The sequence below is a fragment of the Balaenoptera musculus genome, chromosome 1 (genome assembly GCF_009873245.2).
Source record: "Balaenoptera musculus isolate JJ_BM4_2016_0621 chromosome 1, mBalMus1.pri.v3, whole genome shotgun sequence".
Classification (NCBI taxonomy): Eukaryota; Metazoa; Chordata; class Mammalia; order Artiodactyla; family Balaenopteridae; genus Balaenoptera; species Balaenoptera musculus.
In genome coordinates this window covers 161856776-161879004 of record NC_045785.1, presented here as the reverse complement: position 1 = coordinate 161879004, position 22229 = coordinate 161856776, and the positions used below count along the sequence as shown (strand labels likewise).

The 22229-nt window shown below is 39.6% G+C and overlaps 1 protein-coding gene across 9 annotated transcripts in view; it reads right to left on the bottom strand.

The window, feature by feature from the left end:
- Positions 1–20759, bottom strand: part of ENAH (ENAH actin regulator) — a 153274-nt gene extending 132515 nt beyond the window's left edge. For 7 of the 9 annotated variants that reach the window (XM_036830638.1, XM_036830652.1, XM_036830671.1 and 4 more), the window contains exon 1: positions 20595–20710. In XM_036830638.1, coding sequence (XP_036686533.1) covers positions 20595–20599 — 5 coding nt within the window. In that variant the 5' untranslated portion in view covers positions 20600–20710. Of the gene's footprint in view, positions 1–20594 lie in introns of all 9 variants that reach the window. The other 2 variants (XM_036830684.1, XM_036830693.1) reach the window with 2 other exon arrangements.
- Positions 20760–22229: the final 1470 nt, after the last annotated feature.

The window sequence follows — 22229 nt, the reverse complement described above, 5'->3', positions numbered from 1 at the left end:
CTTAAAAATGATTAATATAGTGAATTTTATGTTTTGTATACTTTACCCCTTTTTTTAGGAAAAGGCTATTATCAATTACCCATTTGCTATTAAAACATTTTAATTTCCCCTGGAAGAAAGTCAACTATCAGATTCTACAGGAGATTCAATACAAGTTTAGGATTCCTATAAAAATACTTTATCAATTAAGGGATGCTGATACCAACTTCTGGGTCCATACTTTTCAAAAATAAATTATAAAATAATATGTTGTGCTATGGTAAAGCTCTGATGTTCAAATTATTTAACTTGAATTTTCAAGCAAAAATTTACCCATTGGAAGTAGCAGTATCATCCCTCTTACAGTACCAGAACAAAAATACTGCTCTAACCTGAAACTACTCGGAAACAGATCTATAAAACCCTTTATTTGAACACAAGCATTTTAGTGTATCTACTACACAAGAACAGAAAGACTTCACAGACCTTAAACGTACCCAATTACAAAAAGCAACAAAAATCTTTAAATGCCTGTTTTAAAATAAAACCTTGCAAAATAGCCCGAAACCACTTCTCTCAGATTACAAAATGAGCATGTGGTGAAAAGGGACAGAGAATACCAATTTACTATACCTTATGCTGACTGACAACGTTTGTTGCATAGCAACAAGATTCTGCAGTCTGAAAACAGCACAGAACTCCTTTTCTTGGCTTGCCAAGCCACAGTTAACCCCATCGAGGCTGAGAAAACATGCAAAAACAAATTTGCAGAGACTACTGCCAACATCAGAAGTCTAATGATATAAATTCTAAAACTATAGAATCAAATTCCAGCCTATTTACAACTTGAATGTATTGGTATGCCTTCACTCTCAATGTTTCTTTCTCTATGTGCTAGAATAAAACTGCTACTTAAATTTGGATATCTCTTTTAAAACCATCATCTGTAAGAGTTGTTTTTTTAAAATCCTATGTAATAGCATACCACATACCTTTTGTTTCATAATTTAAAAGAAGTAATTTGATCCTTACAGTTTATTTTCAAAAAATCCTAATTTATAAGAGCAAGGGCTATAATTTCCTAACAATTTAAATTTTCTCCTACTTCAAATTTATTTGAACTATTTTTACGGATTTGCCTATATAGATAACTAGTAACTTTTTTTTTTTTTTTACAGAAGTCTTCATCTAAAGAACAAAAATTTAAAGTTTGCAGTTTTCCTTGCAGTATCTTTAATACTTGCATTGTTTCGGGATATCCCCTTCTTTTGAGAAAGTTAAATGGCTGCCAAGCCCCACCTAAGAAACAGATCAAATACAGATAAAATCAATTTACAACAGTGGTTCTCAGCCTTTTTGAAGATGAGAAGGCCCTTTCAATTCATAAATTCTACTTTTAATACAGGTTGACTGAGAAAATGTGATTTAAAAGTACTCAGAATTTACTATCTTTTAAATTAATCTGTATCTTATTATAAAAGCACCTACATACTTGAAATATATCATATATGAAGGCAGGCATCTTTGGGTTACAAAGCTTGGTGCACACAGGGGTTCAAGTTATCTCCCTAAAATAATCCCACAGCTGCCCCCAGAGCCCACAAATTAGAAGTCATTAATCCACCAGAAAAGTTCAAACCATTTTGAAGACACAGGGTAAAATGCATACAGGTTTGGAAGTGAGACAACGCTGGGTTCAGGGACAGGTTCCACCACTTATTAGCCATGTACTTTCAGCCAAGGGCATTCATGCGGGTGATACCTACCCTAGGGAGTAGCTGTAAGGACTAGAAGAAAAAGTGCATAGAAATACGAAGCATATTAGTTTCACTCCTTTCCTGTTATTCAAAGCCTTACTGGATTTTATAATCCAGTCCAATCTGCTGCATTTCCCATCACTTCCTTCCTATACAATCTCCAAGATGAAAGTTGAGACACTATTGGATGTGATCTTAAGGATGGAAAGTGAAATTTGAGAAGCAGCACTGAAAGATAGAACAGTTAGAGGCCAAAGTATTAACAGCAAGGTCTTTGGATTTATGCAGGACTTTGATTTGAATCTCAGGTGTCATTTAGGCCATGTGACTTTAGCCAAGTCACTTAAGTACTGGTTTCCGCTAATGTAGAACTGCAATGCTGACACCAATCTCATTTATCCTATCCATTAAATGAAATGATTCACATGAAGCATTTAGCAAGTTGCCTGGCTTGTCTTTAAATGCACAACAAATAATAGCTAACACTTATCAAATATCTACTTATTTTGCATAAGTAGAGGATACTAAAAGTTGTCATATGTAATTGGCTAGCCCATGCAGTTTGTACACAGTGTGAGCAAAGGTTACCCGAAGGTTATCCTCAGAGATACTACAAGCTACAGCCAGGGACTCATGCTCTGTGCCAGGCACGTGATGGGTCTTCAGGTACCGGCAAGCCTCTGGATCAGTGAGGAAAATTTATCAGGTCTTTGAGACACAAAAGTTAATCACGAAAATATCTTTAAAAACAATGAGTTAAGTTTACTTTAAACACTTGTATTGAACTAACAATGAGGTATAACAATTTCTTTGAAAGTATTCCTTTTTTCCCATTTCACCTATGTTAAAATTCAAAGGCTGATTTTTTTCATCTTCAGGTAGTTTCTAACTTACAAATGTACTTGTATCAACTGATTTTCAGAACAGATTTTCTTTTTTGAAACTCTATAATTTGTGGTTGAGTTAACAGACTAAAGTCTAGGTAACCAAATAGATACAAATCTTCTGTAATAATAAAAGTAAGAAACAGCAGGAGTCACCTTTTTTCATTTAAACACAAAACAGGGACTTCCCTGGTGGCGCAGCAGTTAAGAATCCGCCTGCCAATGCAGGGGACAGGGACACGGGTTCCATCCCTGCTCCAGGAAGGTCCCACATGCTGCGGAGCAACCAAGCCCATGCGCCACAACTACTGAGCCTGAGCTCTAGAGCCCGCAAGCCACAACTACTGAAGGCCGTGCAACTACAGCCCGTGCCCCACAACAAGAGAAGCCACCGCAATGAGAAGCCCACACACTGCAACAAAGAGTAGCCCCCGCTCGCCGCAACTAGAGAAAGCCTGCATGCAGCAACAAAGACCCAACGCAGCCAAAAATAAATAACTAAATACATTTATTAAAAAAATAAACATAAAACATTTAAGGGAATTCCCTGGCGGTCCAGTGGTTAGGACTCCACACTTTCACTGCTGAGGGCGCGGGTTCAATCCCCGGTCGGGGAACTAAGATCCTTCAAGCTGCGCGGCACAGCCAATAAATAAATAAATAAACTTAACATATTTTTTAAACGTTTAAAAGTTATACAGTAATTCCTGACATTTTAGAATTTAGAGTAGTAATTCTCAACTGGGGTGATTTCTCCCCCACGCAAAATTTCACTAGGAAGAGAAGTTAGCGTTGAGCTATAGGCATCTGGTGGGTAGAGGCAGGGATACTACTAAACACCCTACAATGCACAAGATGGCACCCACAACACAGAATTATCTGGCCTCAAATATCAATAATGCCAAGGTTTAGAAATCCGGATTTAGATGTAGGCATTCATATTATAGGAAAAAATACTAAACTCTTTCAAAAGAACTATGAATATCCGGATTTCTCAGCATCATTTGTTGAAAAGGTTATCCTTTCCCCATTGAATGGTCGTTGCAACCTTGTCAAAAAATCAACTGACCATAAATGTGAGTTTACCTCTGGGCCCTCTATTCTGTTCCATCCGTCTACAGGGCTAATTTATGCCACTACCACACTGTTTTGATCACTGCAGCTTTGCAATAAGTTTTGAAATCATGAAATATGAGTCCTCCAACTCTGTTCTTTTTCAAGACTGTTTTGGCTATTCCAGGTCCCTTGAAATTCCATATGAACTTTAGGATGGGTTTTTCTATTTCTGCAAAAATACGCCATTGGGATTTTGACAGAGACTGTACAGAATCTGTAGATCACTTTGGGTAGTACTATCACCTTAACAATATTAAGTCTTTCAATCCATGAACACAGAAGGTCTTTTCATTTACTGAGGTCTTCATTAATTTCTTTCAGCAATATTTTGTAATTTTCAGTATACAAGTCTTTCACCTCATTGGTTAAATTTGCTCCTACGTATTTTATTCTTTTAGATACTACAGTAAACGAAATTGCTTTCTTAATTTCCTTTTCAGATTGCTCATTGTTGGTGTACAGAAACAACTGATTTTTGCACGTTGATCTTGTACCCTGCAATTTTACTGACTACATTCATTAGTTCTAGTAGCTTTACTGTGGATATTTTGCACGTACTTGTATTTAATGTATGCATGTCTCCCTCTGTATCTGTCATCTGGGGCAGTTAGCTCAACTGATTAAAGTGAGAGGTGAATGAGACCAAAGTCGTGGTCCATACCCAAATGGGAAATTCAGGCTAGAGTTGATGTGTTGAAGTACTAACCCCCAGTACCTCAGAATGTGATCTTACTTAGAAACAGGATCATGGCAGATGTAATTAGTTACGATGCGATCACACTGGAGTAGGCTGGGCCCTTAATCCAGTATGACTAGTCTCCTTAAAAGAGGAAAAACGTCATGTGAAGACAGAGACACACAGGGAAAAGACAGACCTATGACCACGGAAGCAGAGATTAGAGTGGTGCATCTGTAAGCCAAGAAATGCCGAGGATTGCCAGCACACACCAGAAGCTAGAAGAGGCAAGGAAGGAATTCTGCCTCAAGACTGTAACATAAAAATTCTGAGTTTCCAGCCTACTGGCCTGCCCTACAAATTTCAGATTCAAGGTGCAACATCAACTCCTGTCTGAGTTTCCAGTGTGCCAGCCTGCATAACAAATTTCAGATTAATCAGCCCCCACAATCATGTAAGTCAGTTTCTTTAAATGAATGAATGAATAAATATTGGTTCTTTTCTCTAGAGAATCTTGATTGATACAGAAATTATGGGAACATTTAGGAAAATGGGGGAAGGGAAAGAGTAGATCTGGAGGTCACAAAAAATAAACTGCCTACTTCATCACTGTATCTATGAGCTGTATAAAAACCTTACTGAATTAGTTTCTAATGTTAGTACTTTTTACATACTCAGAAAGAACTACAACAGTTAATCTTTTGAAGGGAAACAGGCTTGCTGACTGGATGATAGAATTCTTATTTGTATAAGATTTCCAGGTAGGAAAATATATATATATATATACACATACATATACACACACACACATATTTGATGTGTTGGTCCTTATGCTTTCAAGTAAATATTAAATTTTTAACCCAAATATCATTACCACCACTTATCCATACCTTTACATAGCTTTATTAAAGGAGTATAAAAACATACTGTGTTTAATATTAAGTTGTGCGAAGTACTACCTAATACCTTTGAAAATCAGATGATTTATCTAGAGAATTAAAATGAGAAGGCCTAAAACACTCAATAATCATGAGTTTAGTTTTTCTATTTCTTTTTTAAAAGTTACTGGAAGTCCCTGATTGTACCCAGCATGCTACAAAGTGCTTAGGGAAATGTGCCATGAGTAAAGGGAGCTCACACTTGATTTTTTGAGGGAAAATTTTAGGTCTGAAGTACCAAATGAGCTGAACAGTCAACAGATGATCTGAGTTCAATAAGAGAGACTTAGCCTGGAGTAATCACTAGAGACATAAACTAGCAGAGGAAACTGAAGCAAGAGTGAGTCTGAGTGAGCACAGAGAAGGCAGCTTTCCAGAAGACAGAAGTAATGAGACCAAAATTCCACCAGAACCTTTGGGGAACAAGCAGCAGACCACTGTGAAATGAATTCATGCGGGGTGTATGGACAGGCATGGCTGGAATGTTTAGCAGAGGACCCTGAATGCCAGGTGGAGACATCTGTGTGCTACAGAGTGCAGGTGAATGTTTTTTTAGGAGGAAGTTTGGGAAGAATAGCTGACGAAGTAGGAACCAAGCATATGAAAGGAAGGTAGAGTGAGAGACTTGAGGTGGCCACTGCAGGAGAAAGGGGGCTGGTTCCTAGTGATACAAATAACGGTTCCACAGTTCAGGGGGTCTGCTGTTTAAAGATTCATTTTAACAAAGTTTAAAACATTTTAAAATATAGGTTCTAAGAATTTAACTAGCTCCTTTGCTTCTAGAGTGCCTAAAATAAGAAAAGAAGTTTTTCACATTAAAAGTTAAAGAAAAAGGCAAAAGAACATTCAGGAGCTTGAACTTCATTTTTTAAAAAAAGTTATGGTGCAACACAAAGAAAACAATAGCTAGAATACACTAAATCCATAAATCCTCTAAATGCATTATGGCAAACCACAAAGCAAGGCAATGCATTATTTTTTTTTTAACATCTTTATTGGAGTATAATTGCTTTATAATGGTGTGTTAGTTTCTGCTTTATAACAAAGTGAATCAGTTATACATATACATATGTTCCCATATCTCTTCCCTCTTGCATCTCCCTCCCTCCCACCCTCCCTATCCCACCCCAAGGCAATGCATTATCAATTCCATTTGGCAGAAACAGAAATTGAGATTGGGCACAGCCAAGATCTCACAGCCAGTAAAGTACAGAAAAGCTTTGAAGCCAATGATGATTCTATTAGACCTATCTCCTCCCCAAATGAAACCACCTTGAAAAACTTCCATATCCAGAGGAATATAAAAAGATGATGGAGGAATTTCCCTTAAAGTAGATGCTTTGAAAAAAAATAATAGATGGGTATAACAAAATACTAAAGCAATACAAAATAACACTGGCAACCTGCTGTAATTAAAAGGCATACACGCTAGAGAAAATTTTAAAATATTATTTGCACATGACATTATTTAAAAAGGAATCAAACAAAAATATATGAAAGTCTCTACCCTCACAATACCATGTACCAAACTGATTAATGCCTCCTCCCCCACTAAACTGTAAGCATAAGGGAATGGGTATGTCCATGCACATTTTTACTTTTTTATAACTGGGGTTTTTTTTTTCTTTTCCTTTTTTTTTTTTTTGGCCGCGCTGCGCTGCCTACTGGATCCTAGTTTCCCGACCAAGGATCAAACCCAGGCCCACAGCAGTGAAAGTGCAGAGTCCCAACCACTGGACCGCCAGGGAATTCCCTGTAAGTGGTTTTTGAGGATTCATCTTACTGGGCCATTTTACTAACTTTGGAATCACAGAGCAAGAGGAACCATGTGGGACGTAGGCCATGATAATGAAGAGTTTGGTATTAATTCTAAGAGCAATGGGAAGCCACTGAAGTGTTTTAGAGATAAGACTGAGCTGATAAAATCTGAATTTCAGAAAGATCTGACTGCTGCATAGATCACAGACTGGATGGGGTAATACACCAATGCAATAAATTAGAAAATCCAGCAACACATATGTAAAAATGTAACATAGGCCAAAATAGGTTCAGGGGTCTTAATATGATTCATTGCCAGATTCCCACAACTTGCCAGGTCGCCCAGGGAAGCGAAGTCATCCTAACACACACACACCAGAAAAACTAATGAACTAACAACTTATAAAATTCATCCCTGTCAAACATCCCTCCTACGGTAACAGGAGCCTGTCAGTCCACTTCACCTTTGCCCTGTCAGTCTCTCAAAGATGGCAGGTATTTCAATGACAAAGCAACACAATGAGTATCGTGTACAGAGTAGAAGTGCAAACCTTCCAAAAGATGCAGGGCTTTACAAAGTCACTAAAAATGATGAGAACTGTTTCCAACTATTGGCAAAGCCACTGGCAGAAATGAAAATTGGAGAGGGACAATGCCTGGGAAGGAACGTAAGGGCACTTAATGGAGTGAAAAGTACTCGATATGTTCTGTATCCTGACCTGGTTGGTAGCTACACAGATGTGTATATGTAGTAAATATCCATCAACCTGTAGATATACTTATGATTAATACATTTAGCTGTATGTAAATTATACCTTAAGAGGGGGAAAAAGGAACAAAAGAAGAGATGGTCCTCCTTCCTGTAAGAATTGCTAGTTCTGAATGTGAAGCCTAGAACTCCCATGGCCTGCTTGCTACCCGTGTGAAGATGAAATGGATACTCAAGATGGCAAAATGTACCTGGATTCTCAGAGACATCCATGAACCACTGAGGGTAGTGGGCCTGGAGCCCACTCTTTCTCGGGACTTCCAATTATATGAGATAGTAAATGTTCTTAACGTTTAAGTACTTTAAGTCTGCTACTTGCCCCTGAAAGCATTTGAACAGATACCATGAGCAAATAATTGGAGAAAGCTAATGAAGATGAGATAATAGGAGGGCAAAAGAAAATAATATGAAAATATAAGTGGGCTTTGATAATGAAGCCTTTAAATATTTTGGCAAAAATGGATTTCTTTAGGATCATACTAGAAAAGTCCATCATAACACGAAGTATATAGTTTCCTGCGATCTTGCAATTTTTAAAGAAAAATTATGCGAAACAAGCAACCAACACTTGATTCATTCTTCTTCCATTTTAAGAATTTAACACATCGTAGCAACTATAACATGAATGTTTCCATAATTTTGTTTCATTTTTCAAGATTAAACCCAAGTAAAGTCTTTTCTCCCCACCCCTGCTATCTCTGAAATGTTACTCCTATTCTAGGTCAATTCATTCTACATGGCCTTGTTCTTGTACCAATTATTTTCAGAAAATAAAGAACCCTTATATGATGAAATCACAAAGAAAAAGTAAATTATTCACTCACACATCAACACTTAGAAACTTCAAACACAGACCTCAGTTCATGTTTGAATGAGAGACCCGAGCATACTGGTTAAAAGCATGGGCTCTGGAATCAGACTGCCTGGGATGGAATCCCAGTTTGCTGTTTACCAGTGGGTGACCCAGGGCAAGTTACTTAACCCTCTGTGACTCAGCTTTCTCATCTATAAAAGGGGAATAACAACTGTTCCTACCTTATAAGTTATAGGAGGAATATTAAATGGTTAATATGGGAAGTACTGATATTTCAGGCAGTAAGTACTCAGTAACCATTAGCTATTACATTTCAAAAGCTAAGAAAACTGAGGAATATAAATGCCAACATTGGAATTGAGTTATTGGAGAAGGAAAAACTTTTTTAAAATCACAAGCTTTATGTTTAAATACAAGTATACATTTTAAATAAAATTAAGAAAAAAATGAGAACAGATATACTTAGAGTAAAAATAAGCTGAAAGTTTAATTTCTAAATATGTAAGAACTTTTTAAAGGTACCATATCAAACCTACTAAACTAGAAACTAAAGTGTTGATGCACTTTACTAAAGATGAAATAAAAAATCTGAATATATGGAGGAGAAAAAAGAATGAAAAACTCAGTATTATAAAGGGGTCAATTCTCTCCCCTACCCCTATTAATCCATTAATTTTACACAATTCTAATCAAAACTCCAACAGGTTTCGGGGTGCAACTTTTCTTTTTTATTTCATTTTCATTTTAATTGATGAAATGATTCCAAAACTAATCTAAAACAATGTATTAAGTAGAATAGCAAATAAAGTTTTGAAAAACAAGAAAATGAACAGTAACTTTCCTTCCTAGAAATTAAAATATACTACAGACTCAGAGTAATTAAGATAGTGAGGTAGTAACACAGAATTAGACAAATAATTAATGAGTCCAAAAACAGAACCAAGTATTTATGGGAATTCAGTATACAATGAGTGTGGCATTTCAAACCAATGGGAAAAGACAGATTATTCAACAAATGATGCTGACAAAGGACTAAATATTTGATATTTCGTCAAATACTAACCTCCCATCTTACACCAAAACAAATTTCAGATGGCTTAAATTTAAACATAAATGAAACCATAAACCAAAAAGTAATAGAAAAAAAGGTAGGTAAATACTAATATAATTTTAGGTTGGGGAAGGCATGACACCAAAGGCAGAAACTATAAAGGTAAAGACTAACAGATCTGACATGAAATTTTAATGCTTCTTTACCAAAACAAAATTAAAAGACAAGTGATAAATTTCTTTATAAGATACATCTGGTTGATTTTACATCACAGCACCCAACAGTCACACCTCTTGATTCACCCTTGTGTCGTCTCCTCCCACCCTGACTCTGAGCTTGACCATGTAACTGGCTTTGGCCAAGAAGACTAAGGGAACAGGATACAGGCAGAAGTTTGATAAAAGCTTGCACACTGGGGCATGATCTAACGGAAGGCTGCTATTACTAAGTGAGAGACAAACAGACAAACCACATGAACCCAGTCAGGGAATGAAAAGATGAGTGAATCCAGGTGAGACCAGCAGAACTGCCCAGCCAACTCACACATGTTTTACTAGGTTTTGAGGTGGTTTGTAATACCACATTAGATAACTGTTATAATATCAATATATCTACACCATAAAGGGTTACTTATTGAAGATGGTATAAATCATTACAGGAACAACTAAACATCCCGTTGGGAAAATAGGCAAAGGATATAGACAATTCACACAGAAACAGAGATGTCCAGTAAACACAGGAAAAAATGTCCAACTCTAGTATCAAAGAAACACAAATTAAAACAATGAGATAACACCTTTTGCCTATCAGAGTGGCAAAGATTAAAAAGGCTGATAATGGCTTGAGTTGGTCACAATGTGGCACTCTCACTCTCATCCATGTTGTTAATTTGGTAATGTGTGTCAAAAACTGATAAAATTCCCTCTGGTCTGGTAATTTCATTTATTATTCACTCAAATACTTACTGCATACTCAGAGGCCTATGCTGGGAACTAGAATATAGTCAGATCAGGCAGGACCTACTAATAATTTTGCTTTTATTATTAATTTGGGTTTTATCCTAAGAGCACTAAGATGGCATTGAAGGCTTTAGCAAGCAAAGAACAATACCGGATTTCCACTTTAAGATCATTTTAACTGATGTATAGAGAATGGGGGACAAGAACGCAAGTGAGGAGACACTAATTGTTCCAGTGAGCGTTAACAGTGGCCTGGATTTGAGCAGTGTCAGTGAGATGGAGAGGAGCAAAGGGAGGGCAACGTGATGGGACCTGCTGACAGAAAAAAGTAAAAGAAAGGGGAAAAATAAATACTACTCCTCAATTTTAATTCTAGAAACATATGCTAAAATATAAGTATCTGTGCAGATATAAAATATGATACACAGGTGTACAAAGATATATACCCAAAGATGTTCATGGCAGTGTTTTTTATAATAACAAAAATAATGAAAAAAAATCTAAAAGTCTATCCCTAAGAGATTAAGGTCACTCCAAGCATAGTGAGAACACTGTGCAGTCACTTAAAATTATTTAGATTTCTATTTAGTGACAAGATGTGGAAAGGGGCCAGTTACAAAATACACAACATAATTTCACTTCTAAACAGTATGATCTCACTTTTATTTAAAACATACTCATACACACACAAGCACATTTATGGCTGCCTATGTGCATTACAGAAAGTCTAGAAAGCTATACATCAAAGTATCAAAATTCTAGATGCTTTGGACTTGTTATTAAAATCTTTATACTCTCCATACCATCTAAAATCTATGCAAAACCTGTACTGCTTTATAGTGAAAGAAAAAAAGTAATTTTATAAAAAAAAAACTGACCAGACATTTATTTCGATAATAGTAAATTGGTTCATTTTCTTAAAATACTGCAAATAAAAGATTAAAGAGATTAAAAAGAGATCAAAATAACTGAAATGAAAACTTATGATTCGTAAATCTTAAATTGTTAAAAAATGCACAATTTGCTTGCGATACTAGTCGAATGTGAGATGAGAATTTGGGAGAGGAGAGGAAGGGACATCTCAGAGCAAAGCAGACACTCAAATATAACCAATTTTATCATTACAAAACCTGCACAGAAAGATCCCTTCACTGCACTGTTAGACAAGCAATTTGGACTCCCTTGAGATTTGACCTAAAGAGCTATTCATTTTATTTCACTTTATGTTCTGAGGTTCTTTATGAATCTTCTTCCCTACCAAGTTGACACATACAATAACAGATACCAAAAAGGATAGGAGATTGAGGACCTCTGAAGGACAGTTAGTCATTTTGACTTCATTATCATCAGATGTACTGGTTGCCAAAACCAGATGTTCTAGAAGGGCAAAAAAATGTCATCAAGGTTGCTTCATTTCCCAAAGACAAAAACTTTCTTTGGTATTTGAGATTATTGTAAACAGACTCCCCCCCCCCCAAAAAAAAACACACTACCTGGTTTGAACAGTTTTCTGAAGGTTCTGATGGATTTGCTTCACTGATATAATCAGTGACCTTAGTCATCCTTGCTTATAACAGGGCTACCAGAGAGATGGCTGCTACCTGAGCACAAAGATATGACCCCAAAATATGTTCAGGCCTCTCAAAGGCACCACTAATTAATGTTTCCACTTCAGCACTCCTACCTGCCTGGCTCCCTAAAGAGAAAAGCCCAATGGTTCTACCTTCAATATCTCTTCTTTAGAAAACATGAAGATGTCAATTTAAAATATCAGTCCAAAGTAACAAAAATGTCAGAAACAATGTAAAGCAAACAAGACCATCTTCTGGTATTATTTACTCTAGTGCATAAGTGAAAATAATAATCCAAGGATGGGGAGTGGAGGTTGAGACATAATTCACATACCATAAAATTCACCATTTTAAAGTATAAAATTCAGCGATTTTTAGTATATTCACAAGGTTATGCAACTATCATCATTGTTTAATTCTAGAACATTTCCCACCACCCCTGAAAGAAACCCCATACACACTGATTTGTAAGATATATGTTTGGTCATTCAGATGTATATATATTTGGTCTTCCTCCACAGTTCCAGGTTCACAGCTCCTAAAACCCTTGGAATTTCCTACGTGTAGACAGCGATAAAGGTGTCTTGGTTATGTGAATGAGGTAACTTTCAGAAGCACCTAAGGATGGGAGCTAGTGCCAGGAGAACCAACCAAGTGATTAGAGGGTTGGAACTTTCAGTCCCAGCCCCTACCCCGCCCCGTCCCCAGGGATGAGAAGAGGGGCTGCAAGTTGAATCAATCACCACTGGCCAATGATTCAGTCAATCATGACTATGTAAAGAAGCCTCCACAAAAAACAAAAGAACAGCCTTTTAGGCTCTCTTTTTTGAAAGCTTCCACACTGGGGAACCAGAACACTTCCACGTGCCACTGTGCCGGCCCCAGGCTCCACGAGGACAGAAACTCCCTTGTTCAGGAACTCGCCCTGTGTAGCAGCTCTTCATCTGGCTCCTACTCTTTAATATAAACTTTTCATAATAAATCAGTAATCTAGTGAGTAAACAAGTTTTCCTGAGTTCTGTGAGCTGTTCTAGCCAATTAACCACACCTGAGGAGGGAGCTGTGGGGACCCTCTGATTCACAGCCAGTCGGTCAGAAGTATAGGTGACAACCTGGACTTGCAACTCACCTCTGAAGTGGAGGGTGAGTCTTGTGGGACTGAGCCCTTTACCCTTGGAATCTCATTCTATCTCCAGGCAGACAGTGTCAGAGTTGAGATGAATTCTCAGACACCCTGATGGCATCTGGGATCTGGGAATTGCCTGTTGGTTTCAGGAAGCCCTCAACCTCCCCCTGCCCCTGACACACACACACACACACACACACACACACACACACACACAGAGTAGAATGGGGTCAGGGAACCCTTTTGCACACACTCACTTCCCACTCCTCCTTCACTATCCCAAGACCGTAGCAACTATTAATCTACCTCCTGTCTCTATAGATATGCCCATTATGGACATATCGTATCAATGGAATCATAAAATAAGTGGCTTTTTATGTCTGACTTCGTTCACTTAGCACGTTTCCATCCATGTTCCTTTTGACTATTATGAGTAATGCTGCCATGAACATTTGTGTACAGTTTGCACGAACATATGTTTTTATTTCTCTTGGGTATATACCGACGAGTGGAATTGCTGGGTCATCTAGTAACTCTATGTTTAGCATTTTGAGGAACTACCACACTGATTCTAAAGCAGCTGCACCATTTTACATCGTTTTTCACATTCTTAACATAAACTTAAGAGATGTCAGACTTTCATAGAAGTAGGGGATTTACTCTTCTCAAGCCCATTTTACATGCCAAATGCTATGCCAGGGTTTTATATAATTTCTGACTTAATTTTCCTAACAACTCTGTAATGCAAAAAGCATCTCCATTTTACAGAAGGAATTCATATCTCAAAAACTGTTTGTAACCTACTCAAAAATCACTTAGTTCATAAACGTCAAAATAGAATTTGAACTCAGGTTGATTTCAAAGCCTGTCTTCTTTACCCTCTTCCGTGCAACCTCTGCACTGAAATATATGCACACTGACTGCTTTACACCAAAAGGATTCTTTGGAAAAGTACATGTTAACTAAGTTTATTAGAATCACTATAAAACAGAAGCTTCCAGCGTACAGGAATTTCTAGAAAATATAAGAGGTCTCTTGTGTAAATCATTCCCTGTTAGTAAATGATTTCTTCATGTAGAGTTACTTAATAAAACCAATCTATAAGTCATCTAAGCATTATACAGATTAGTTTCTTCCACCAAAGTTATATCCACTGACAAAAAAAATCTGGGTATCTTCTACTGTGGGCTGAATTATTTCCCCCAAAAAAATCCATATGTTGAAGCCCTAACCCCCAATGTGACAATATGCAGAGACAGGGCTTTTAGAAGGTAATTAAGGTTAAATGAGTTCACAAGGGTGGGGCCCAAATCCAATAGGATCAGTGACCTTATAAGAAGAGAGAGAGAGCTCTGTCTCTGTCTCTGTCTCTGTCTCTGTCTCTCTCTCTCTCTCTCTCTCTCTCTCTCTCTCTCTCTCGCTCTCTGCCATGTGAGGACATAGTAGAAGGTGCCCAAGGAGATGGCAGTCTGCAAGCCAGTAAAGAGAGCCTTACCAGAACCTGGTCATAATGGCACCCTGATCTCAAGATTTCCAGCCTCCAGAACTTTGAGAAAATAAATTTCTGTGGGATTTTGTTACGGCACCCTAAGCTAATACATCTTCCTTCATAAATATCACAAACTATCCAATTATTGGTATTTTAAGCACTAGTAAGAATCAAAACAAAGCAGTCATTAAGTAGAGTAGAAATAAGCTAAACCAATAGACATGCATAAGCTTGTTGCTCAAAAATATCTGCAAGTCCCATGATCAAAGAGACTAAAAAACAGAATGATGGCCATTCTGTTAATGCAGAATTTAATGAGAAAGTGAAGGAAACCCGGTATCCTCCAAAAGGGCTTTGGAGTTAGACAAACTTGAGTTTGATTCTTTTTGGCCACTTCTGAGCTTTGTGTTTGAGTGAGAAACATACTCCGTTTGTTTCTGAACACTATCCCTGTGGTCAGGATGCTTGTTTTTGTTTGTTTGTTTCAATTAAATAACTTTATTAACATTTACTATATGCCAAATACTATTTTACATCCTATAATACCCAGTACACCTTCTAGAACACTACAGGTGCTCCAAAAATGGTGCTGGTTATTGTTAGTGCATAGATTCTGGAAAAGGACACCCCAAAGTTAAGCATTTACATGAGCACCCACTATTTGCCTAATATTTTGCTGGTACCGTGAATATAAAAACGCTGTCCTATCCTCAAGGAGCTTACAATGAAGAGGAACAGATAGATCCAGATCATTATAAAACAATGTAATAAATGCAATGGCCAAAAAACATGCAAAGTACACAGTAACACAAAGGGAGAGCTGGGAGGTAGATAAATCAAGGACTACTTCCCAGAAGGTCTGACAAGGAATTCCCTTTCTGATTTCTATTCCAGAAAACTTCGTAAGAAAACTTCATAAGCCCTTATTAGGGGAATCATTCACTGAGGTACAGCCTCAGCTCAGATTCTCCCTTTTAACTTTTACTTCCACTCAGTTCCATCTGTCAGTTTCAAAGAAGGGGGAGAGGGGCACAGGAAGAGTTTAAGTATCCTTTTCCTCCCCAACAACTGCATAAAAATTGAAATCACATTTTTCCAAATCCTTCTTACACTTACGATAAAGACTGGGTGCTTTACAAGTTATACAGTCACCCCAGATTTAAGCTGTGTGTAGGATAAGTAACCAAAACTGTCAGTCCAGTATGTAATTTCTTCTATACCAGCCAAATGGGCCTGCCAGTTATTTTGCGTATTCCAACTGGGCTAAAAAGGTATCCAAAACCTTGACTACTGTAAAAACCGGTAAATTTTCTTCATTAATCCACATTCTTATTCAAGATATGTTCACTTAATACCTACAAGGCAAAACAATGCCTAAATACAATGCACTAACATTCCAAAAAATGCAAATTTGGCTCCTGCCCCTAAAATTAACGTCTGTGAGACAGTCACACATCCCAAAGCTACAAACATAAAGGAAGATCCGTGGGCATGGAGACTACTATTTGTATCCTTTCATGGGTATCTCACTTGACATCTGACACAACAATCTTTGAAATAATAGAATTATCTCCATTTTTATCTGTTTTCTCCATTAACAAGTCAGCATATAAACCCTGGATCTTCTGAGCTTTGATTGTGCCACACTCTAAAATGTATATTAAATTTAAATGAGGGTAACAAAATCACAATAACTACTTCAAAGACTAAATATACACACAGGATGGAAACTTAAAGATCGGTTTCCTCACCTACAAAATACGAAGGGTGGACTAGATCACAGATGGTTAAATAATGAGCATTCCAGGTAACACTCTATTGCCACTCTCTGGGACCCTCATCCCTATTAAACATTACTAATCATGGCACTTTCTCACCAAACCCAGAAATGCAGCTATGTCCTTATCAACATGGCAGCCACTACCAATTGGGAGTAGATAAGCAAAATATAACTTGCTTGTGGGACTTCCTTGGTGGCGCAGCAGTTAAGAATCCGCGTGCCAACACAGGGGACACAGGTTCGAGCCCTGGTCCGGAAAGATCCCACATGCCGCGGAGCAACTAAGCCCGTACACCGCGACTACTGAGCCTGCACTCTAGAGCCGGCGAGCCACAACTACTGAGCTCGCGCGCCTAGAGCCCGCACTCCACAACAAGAGAAGCCACTCCAATGAGAAGCACACGCACCGCACCGCAGCTACAGAAAGCCCGCGTGGCAACAAAGACCCAACGCAGCCAAAAATAAATTAATTAATTAATTAATTAAAAAAAAAAAAAACCTTCTTGCCACACTTGGACTGGATGAGGTGAAGCTAACTACCCAAAAGATTTATATAACTAGTCTAAAACAGAACTAAGCCCTAAAACAAGAGAAGTAATATAATTGTATAATGCTTATAAGTACGCAATACACACTCTCTTCCATTATCATTTGATCCTTAATACCCAGTAAAGAATTATCCCTATTTTTACATATTTTAAAATACAGATCAGTGAAATAATGTGATCAGCTCCAGGTCATCCAGCTAATAAGTGGCTTGGATGAATCCTCACAACTCCACAACACCTTTTTCCATGAGAAAGTCACAGAAGAGTGAGTGGAAGCCTGGACTATTTAATATGGACCTAAGAATGTCAATCCAAAATCTTCTGAGCTCTTCTTAGCCACTAGGCTACATGCAACTATTTTAGATCAGACAAGCTCTTCTTTCTATCAAAATAAGATCTTGAGTAACTAACCAACTAAGTAAAAATGTAATCATTTAAAAGGCATACACTATATTAATATTAAATATATACACCTACCTCAATCATAAATCTTATACTTTTGAAACATTACATAAATGAACAATAAGAACAGAACCAAAAAGTTGGATGTTACACTAACAAAAGTACCAGTTTTTTGGGTCTCAACCCTTTCACTGTCTTATGTGAGAAATACACTTTCTCATTTTTTAAATTCTTATCTGTAAGCAAAACATTAACAAGTAATTCTATATACAGCTTTTTACAAGTATAGAATGCCGTTAAGATTGTTTCAGGAATGTAAAGTATTATTCTGTTTCCTTCTATACAGGAATTATTACATTATACCACAATGAGCGTGCTATTCCTGAAATTACAGTCATTTGAAAGATCTTACACCAATGCCTAAACTGCCAACATATTTAGCATATCCTCTCTTCAGAATTCTGACCAACTTAAATGGAAATTCCTACTCATGCACTCCTATTTCCGGATGGCCTTTAAAACATCAGAACTACTCCTTACTATAAATAAGAGAGATTCGACTTAATAGTATAACATTTATGTCCTACCATACTTGAAAGCATCATTTGGACTAAGTCAAATATGAATATAACCTGAAGAGCACTTTCTTAAGCACCAAAATATCCCAGAGCTTTTTGCAGCCAGCACAAGAACCTTTTACTTTCACACCACACCGTCCTGCTTTTACAGGTATCTAAGGAAATGTGTATATATGAGTTGTACAAACCACCTACCAAATAATCCAATGCCTTACAAAGTGAAAAGCTGATCCTCTTTTCTGCTCTTAAATTATTCACAATTAGTCTACAAAGAATTACTGTACACTACCTGAACAAACTTTTCTGACCTGTGTACCATGTTCCATATTTATGCTACTGGAAAGAATCAGTGTGATTCGTCCCTCTCTACATTTAATAAGCAATAGAGCAGGAAAACAGCTTAAAAATTACAAGTTACTTTTTATAAGAAAAGGAACTTTTAAGTGAAGACATAATTTACTGTTGACAGACTCACAGCTATACATGATAGTGATCAAACTTCACTGAATACTTTTAACTTTTTTTTTTTTTTTTTTTGTTTACAACCTCTGAGTATGACAACTTTACGATCATTTTATTTTAAAATATCCCACTTTCATTGTTTTACATTTCTCAATGTTGAGAAAATTTTACCCAAAGTTTGGAAAAATTTGATTAATTCTTGTCTGCAAGACCCCTATAAGCATTAAATCTTTAAAGCAGAAATCAACAATATGTTGTATTACAAGATGTTAACATTACGGATGTTTTATTATAGTTCCTGAGTCTTCAAGGACATCAGTAACTTGATAAAAAAAACCACGCTCAAATGCATGACTCGCATTTTTCAAGCCACATTTTATGAAGATTATGTTTTTTGGTTTGTATGCCATAATTACATTTTGAACTGATCCCTTATATTTGAAAATAACTTGCATGTGAAATCACTAAGGAAAAGGGTCACTTAGAAACAGAGCATTAAAAACAATTTTTAAAGCCTTCAAATAAAGGTCTATAACTTGGAATTAAAGAAAAACATAATTCAAATTCACAGTAAGCTGAAGTGAAAACTCAACACTGCTTATACCACAAAAAATATATATATATAAACAAAGTGGTAGTGTTCAACCTTGACAGAAAAAAAAAAAAAAGTTTAAAATGAAAACTACTTAAATTGAGAAAGAATTCCAATGACATGACATTTTCTTGCCAAAGCGCAGGAATGTGTAGATTCTATCATTCAAATCTCATTGTATTACACTATAAAGGTCTTGGCAACGGTTAGCCATTAATCTTTTAACACAAAGGAGATTCAAATCCAAATGAACTGTAAGACTATCTCTTCCAGAAGACAGAAATGGAGTAATTTACTTTATCCACAACTGTTTAACCTAAAAGGAAGGCCGTAAGGATGATAACGCAGAATGGATCAGCCTTCAGTCTACCAAGTCCCATTTCTCACGAAGTCTTGCACCAATCCGAAAAGAGAAGGTTAGGGACACAAAACAGGCTTAGGAAAGGCTGAAAAAAATCTCCAATGAATGACACACCACATCATGGTTTATTCTCTTACACAATTGGAGAAACAAAAACGAAAAATATCACACCATATGTTTCATCGTATCAATTAAAAAAATATTTTACGACCGTACCTTCAATTCTTTGGGGCTGAAAAAATAATTTAGCTTCTGTTTTATTGATTACAGAGGAAAAGGAAAAAGCAGCTGCTGCAATGCAACACAGGCTGCTACAGAGAAAGAAGAGAAAACGGTTTTCCAAACAAATCCCTCTCCCGCCCCCGTTTACACACCCCAAACAACTTACTTATCCCAGTCTTTCACTGTGTCCCCCCAAATATAAACCTAATAAATTATTTCCCTTCCCCCACCATCGTGAAATTTCACCTTTCAGAGCTTTCACCTATCGCTACCAGAGCACTTTATTCCCCGCAGAAATTTCAGATCTTTCAAACTTTTCTCCCTTTTTTAATTAAACACGAGAGTTTTGTTATAAAAGTGCACGAAATTTTTACATACAGACGGAAAAATACCTGTTTCCCAGCAACATGCACGCTTCGATTCTCGAACCCCTCCCCATCTCCCAGGTCTGGCTTGCAAAGGCTGGTGGGGGGAGGGAGCCAAGAGCAAATTAAATTTAGGAAGGGAAATCCTGGGCGAAAGAGGAGCATTTGAGGAAAAACGGGACAACGTCGAAAAGAGGACCCCCCCCCCATAAGAGGGTTGGGGAGGATTACAAGAAAGAAAGAGAAATGAGAAGGGACAAAGCGGGAGCGGGGAGAAAGAGACCAGAGACCGGAGAGACGCGCCGGGCCGGGAGAGGGAAGGCGGGGTCCGGGGAGAGCAGGGTCGCGGCTCCCGCGGCACAATGGCCCGCCGGCCCCCGCCCCGCGCGCCCCTCACCTCATGGTGTCGGCCGCGCCGAGGCTTCCCCAGCAGCCGGGAGACGCGGGAGGCGCCGAGCCGAGGGGGGTCTCTCCTCCAGGGGCGGGGACGCAGCTCGGGGCCGGGAGACAAGTGTCCAGCTCCTCCTTCGGGCGGCCGCGGGGCTACACCATCTCCTCGCACAAAGCCGAGGCGCCGGCCCGGAGTGGGAGATAAGAGGGCGAAAGAAAAGCTGGGGAGGGGGCGGAGAGGCCGAGGCGCCGAGCGGGTCCCGCGGCCGCCACAGCCCCCCACCTCCTCCTCCTCCTCCTCCTCCTCCCCCGGGAGCTTCCTCGGCCGCCCTCGGAGGGGTGCCCGCCGGGGCCGCGCGCCCGGCCGCCGCTCCACAAGCCCGCGCTCGCCGCGCCCGCCGCCGAGGCCGTGTGCAACCGGCAGCTGCGGCAGCCGCGGGAGGAGAGTCGGGATCGCCTCGAGAAGCCCGGGAGGAGGCGGGGCGCGCGGCGGAGGAACACGCAGGCGCCGCCCTCCTCCCCCCCTTCCCCCGGGGGCGAGGGGGCGGTGAGGGGGGAGGGGAGGCGGGGGGCCGGGCGCCCCCCTGCCGCCGGCCGGACCCCCCGCGGTACTGCGGAGAGCGGGGAGGGGCGGGAGCGGGCTCGGCGACGACGGGTTAGCAAAGGCTCTTTGTTGCTTTCCCACCCCGCCTCCCCAGCCCCCTGGGATCGGGGCTGCTTCCCCCACCCCGCCCGCAGCTGACTAGGGTTCCTCCCCCGGGGTTGTCCTTGGCCGTCGTTCCCCCCCCACCCTGGTCGCCTACCGCTCCCCTGAGACTGGGGGGAGCTCCCAGGCCTCCCCCGCGCCGGAGTGCGGAGACTGGGGCGCCGGGACCTCCCGGCGCGGGACCTGCGGCCACCGGCTTGGGAAGCCAGGAGGCGGCAACCGGGATGCGTGACTGGGCACAGGGCCGGGCCGGGGGACTCCGGATCTGCCCGTCCGGGTGCCCTCGTGCGGGGCTTGTCTTCAGCTCGTCCTGTTGCTATCTCAGGATCGGGACCTGCCAATCGATGGGCATCCCGGCCAGCCCCACGGCCCGCCCCCGCCGCGCGCCGCTCCCGGCGATTCCTCCGGGGTGGGGGGAGGGGTGGCGTATAAATGTAAAATATGGTCATCATTGTTCGCTTCGCTCCTTTTCTTCCCGAGGAATCCCAGTGTGCTGTACCGATTTAACGAGCTGATATGCACACACCAAGTATAGGGATGACTTCATCCCCGAAAGAACGCAGCCAACTCGCGGGGAAACGCAGTCGCCGGGAGACGCGCGCGGCATCGTGTGCAGCAGCGGGAATGGAAGAAGAGAAACGCAGCCGGTGAAACCGCTTTCTATCGTCATTAGCAAAAAGGGAATTCCGGCCGCGGGAGGGGGGGGAGAGGGGGGCGGGGGGCCGGGGAGTGATGTCAAATAATGATAGTTTTAAATTTTTCGTCATTCGTTTGGTCTTGAAATCACCTTGAAAAGGTAAACGTAAAATGCTGGCGAAGAAAACATTTAAAGTCAATGGCATGGGGCGGGGGCAGTCCATCCAGAAAGCCCCATCTAGAAAGCCAGGATTTATAATTGTGGGAGTTTTTAGGTATCGAAAAGCAAATCCAAAAATC